Source organism: Volvox carteri (assembly GCF_000143455.1).
Source record: "Volvox carteri f. nagariensis unplaced genomic scaffold VOLCAscaffold_1, whole genome shotgun sequence".
In the NCBI taxonomy this organism is placed as follows: domain Eukaryota; kingdom Viridiplantae; phylum Chlorophyta; class Chlorophyceae; order Chlamydomonadales; family Volvocaceae; genus Volvox; species Volvox carteri.
The window spans coordinates 254163-258922 of NW_003307545.1; the positions used below are offsets into that span (position 1 = coordinate 254163).

Here is a 4760-nt window from a genome sequence, read left to right on the forward strand (position 1 = left end):
ATGAAACTCACGATACTTATCCATCCAGGATTTGCGTTCCTGCTTACACAGAGTTTCATTGTAGGCAGCAATAAAGTAAGGGAAGAATAGTGTTGCTGCGAGGCCGCCGGTAAATATGACGTTTATTCTTCCACGGAGTCCCATGCCTGCAGCCGGCCACGCTGAACTAAGCAAGCGATTTTTCATGTAAATAATCATGCTATAGGTTTAGCCTAAAGATCAAAGATGATATTTGGATAAAGTGCTGATTCCATTGGCAGGTCACTTTGCGCAATGCATGTGTTAATCGTATGCACTTGGGTCGTGTACAAAATAGACCTTATTCGACACAGTCGAATAAAAACAAATATGATTATTTGGTGTTGACGGCTAGCAGATCGGGGCCGAATCGGAACCGGACTGCAAACGTCTCCAGTTAATACAACCCACCGTGCAAGCACCTGGCACAATTTACCAAAAGCCACCTTCATACCAAAGAATTATTTCTAATAACTCGCTAAAACATTTTCATATTTTTTTACCTTAAGTGAGCTGGGGAAACCGGTTTCTTGCTACATGCAAGAATACTAAAAGGGAGGAAAGAGTGAGTGTCTAAATCATCGCCCCTGCTTTGAGAATGTACCTTAAATATTTAAGCTGAACCTTTATGAAAGGCATGTACATCGTAACCTGTGAAATTAAATTGATTGCTACGCAGCAACTACGGCTCGCCTTTTAATGTGTGTGTGGTTGTCACAGTGGGCTCCAGGCGCACGAAGAGTAGAGCCAGCTGGCCAGCTGGCCGTGCACTGCACTAGAGACTAACATGCAAACAAGACTCCCACCCAAATGAGACAACGCAAGTCATCTAGACAGTCACAAGCGCGACCAAACAGGACCCACAACCATTACTGAAAGAGGCCTGAGCCTCAAAAGTCCTCCAATTAAAAGAATTAAAAAAGAAACTAAAATAGGTGATAGCTAATCGTCCATCGGTGACCGCGCGCCTGACACAATTCGTAAAAAGGGGTGATGTGATCCCATTCTTTCCGTGGAACTCCCCAGAGCTCCGAAACGGCCCCAAACGTCAACAACAATTCAATAAATGGTTCCTTCTGTAAGGGAAGGGCCAGGTAGCAGTGCCAGGTTAGTTTTCATGGCTGCAGCCATATGTCGTCTCCCATGCTCCATGGCTGACACCGCAGCAAAAGCCACAACATCCCAAGCACATTATTGGACTGTTTGTGGGGCTTGGAAAGCCCAAATTTGTTCCCGCGAGACTGGCAATCCTATTGACAGAGTGAGTTGATCCGCTACTGCCTGTGCCACCGGACAGGCTGTGGTAGCTGGGTACACAGCATCCATTGCTTCAAACAAATTATTATGATCTAAAGAATCATAAGCTTTAGCAACATCTAGAAAAGCCAGGAGACACGATTGGCCTATCCTGCCATAAGGTGCGGCAGGTGCCGCAGGAAAAGAACATTTGCACCTATCAACCGCTCCGGCAGAAAGGCGGACTGCTCGAGCGTGGTAACCGGTGGTGGGTGCGGAACCTGAGCGATCCACTGAGAAGTTGACTAGGGTGACTGGATGAGGGTGCCCCGAAATACCGGGGAAGGCAGGGTTTCGCAGGGTAGCTGCCACGGGCGAAGATACACCCCCCTGTTTCACACATCATACATCACAAACGTTGCTTCCGAGCTACCAAATGTCCTCCACGGGACTAACCCTAGGGCCCGATCGGCGTTTGCAGCCATCCTCTACGTGCCCCTAGATGTCACTTATTGCAGTAGAATTTGAAACTAGCCTTGCGTAATCAGATGATGACGAATAATATGCAAGGGCGGTCAAGGACAGACGTGAGTATGAATCTCCTGTTGTGGGCCGGCTTCCATTTGCCAGTTAGCGTGAAATTTTAATCTAACTGAAGCGTTAGGCTCTTGAGTTAATTGTTAAACAGTAAGCGCGCCACTAGGAGGCGCGCCATTACGAAGAACGGCATGACGAAGCGCGCCACGACGTACGAAAATATGCGGCCACTGCGGAACTGGGTTGCTACTTAAGGCACTTTTGCTGATTAATTTGTTAAGTCAAACCTGATACTCTAATGTGGAATGCTAGATCGCCCGACGCAGTGTGTAACGGTCTGGCACTGTACCGCCGCAGTTAGTCCGTACTCAGGCCCCCGGACCTCAATCCTGAATAGCTAGCGAATTTTGAGTTCAGTAAGGTACTAAAAAACTTTTGTATGTTGATTTACTCAGTTTGTCTCGGTACATGGTAAACTTACCACTTGAACGACCTCAGGTGGTAAGTTCGCGACTCTAGTCGTCCTATTTAACTAATCTCAGGGTAGTAGCAATTTAGGTAAAATATGCAGTTAATTGACTGCGCTGCCGCACCGACGGTAACATGGTAGACGCGGTAATCGGTTACAGTAATTGACATATACATGGAAGTAGGTTACTTTTAGCCAACATTTAGTGGGGTGGAACGCCAGTTTTCTTACCAAACTAGAAAAAAGGTTACGCTATGTTACGTGAAATTAGTCACAAGCTCGAGAGAGCTCGTAAGGCCCAGAGGCTCTCGGACCACGATTTCTAGCGTAAAAACGGTGGTCTCGGGGCTATTGATGAAAACAGTACTTGTTAGCGCGCCATTAACCACTTCGGAGACAGTTAACATATTTTCTAGTCTAGTGGAATCCTCCTGCTAGAGTTCGCCCCAATGGAAACACCCTGTTAGCTTCCCAACGAAGCGCTGTTGTTTAACCTATTCTCATGGCGTTGATACCTTTGAAAAGTCTTTGAAAACCCCGGAAGAAGAATGACGACAATGCTCTTACGAGACTATACTGGCGGGCGGAAAGAGGTCCGGCCCCGATCTTGCTCCAAACTGCTGATGATGACATCGCTTATCTTGTAGGTTTCGCTTCGTAGCCCAGATGCTTTGTTGCCCAATCGATGAGTTTCCCAAAACCTATCTGGTACAAGCCCGTGCATTGAGAACTCCGCTTGTAGTCAATCCTTAGACTGCAATTTAATTCCTTGCGTTACGTCCTTGGATTTGTAACCTCGGCAGAATAACCAGCAAGACTGTTTAAAAATCCGTGACACTCCGTCACCGGTTTCCTATCCATCCTTCAATCCATTTCACCGATTCCCTGCAGATTTTCCTTCTCTCCGCCTGCCTCTGGAGCGCAAGTGACGTACGCAGGTAAGTGCGCACTACGCAATGTGGCCGGCCCGGACCGAGTCGGGCGGTGAGGGATTGGCGACCGAACGCTTGCAACACAACTGATGTTGTTACACGCAAACCTACTCAACAGACCGGGGAGAGACTAAGACCGGACTAGCACTGCGGGTACCAACTGGGGGACTTTGCCGGTATGGCTCCCTCGTGCCCACCAATACCGGCAAATTAGTGTTGAGTGCTGTTAAAGGCTAAGTGGATCGGATGCAGTAGTGATTGCCAGAGCGTTACAAAAGCAACTAACGGCTCAGCTCAGCCACAACTCACTACTCTACAAGCATACCAGACCAAAGATAAACGCTCGCTCATTCCTATTTATTGTTGAGTTCGACAGTCGATCAGCAAGTACGTTTGATGGCTCCGAACCACTCCAGAAACCAACTATCACGCAAGCACCAGGCGACAGACTGACCGGACATCATTTTCCTCAACACGCGCCTCTATGGGAGGAAGTGCGGCCGAAAACAGAAAAAAGATTTGTAGCATACCCTGCTCTGACTGTAAAAATTCACTCAGGGGTTGTTGACCGTCGTCTGCGAGCGGATCCATGCGAAGTAAAATGCCGTTTACTACGCATAAAATGGGATGATGAGGTCCAACGGTGTTCCAACTACGCATAACTCGGCCTGGTGCGGTAAAAGAAGTAAACGCGCCCCAAAGTGGCGGCGCGGGTTGGGTTGAAGTGCTCGGAAGGAAACGATCATTAAGGTCCTCTCTTCTCCTTAAGGAATAGATTCATGGTGCGTCCCGGTTATTGCAAAATAACTCTTCTGTCACAGAACAAAGTCCCTCGCGAACAGTGAAAGACAAAGTGGGCCCCAGTACCCCGTACGACAGATCGGATGTTCGGTGAGGAACTTTACGTGTGATGGGTAGTTTAACAACGTACGAAGCAGCGGTTTATGGTGGACGGGTGCTGTATTGGCTGGGCGGGGCCCAACTGCACTTATACGGCAATGGCAAGCACCTAACGGCTAGTGTTGCGCAACGCAAGACGGCTTTGACCACCTTCTATCCGGCATTGTTGACAGGCGGTCTGCGAGCAGCATACCGTAGTTCTCTTTGGGACCAAGGAAATACCCACAGGCTGTGTCATGGGCAAGGAAGCGCTGCGGGTGGGCACTTCTTGTCCAAACTGATGCAGTCCATCTTTCTTGCCGTGCGCTTCCTCCAGTCAAGCCCAGCTATGGTCTTTCACGCCTCCGGGTGTCTAACACATCCCCGTTGGAACTCTAACCCCAGAGCTTCCACCGAGACGTCCAAGAGCGCCTCCACCTTCACCACCGCCAAACCGACTGCCCAGGCCGCCCCCGCGTCCTCCCTTTCCCAGCCCGCCTCAGCCGCCGAGGCCACCGCCGTCCCCGCCCAGCCCGAGGCCGGGAGCAAATGGTTTCAGAGCTCCAAGTCCCCCGCCGGCTCCACCCAGGCCCAGACCTCCTAGGTCGCCGCCACCTTCACCACCGCCCCCATTCCGGCCAAGCAATCCACAACGCCCCCTTGTTCGAAACTTTCCCTCACCACCACCA

At 49.8% G+C, this 4760-nt stretch overlaps 1 protein-coding gene across 1 annotated transcript; it reads left to right on the plus strand.

Annotated features, from left to right (window-relative positions):
• On the plus strand, positions 1 to 4675 carry VOLCADRAFT_85787 (uncharacterized protein; the record flags this gene model as incomplete). Its single annotated transcript, XM_002945581.1, has 6 exons — positions 1 to 75; positions 1185 to 1279; positions 3152 to 3244; positions 4014 to 4083; positions 4266 to 4349; positions 4409 to 4675. 6 exons carry the CDS (start codon positions 1 to 3, stop codon positions 4673 to 4675), a joined length of 684 nt encoding a protein of 227 aa, XP_002945627.1.
• Between the last annotated feature and the right edge of the window lie 85 nt (positions 4676 to 4760).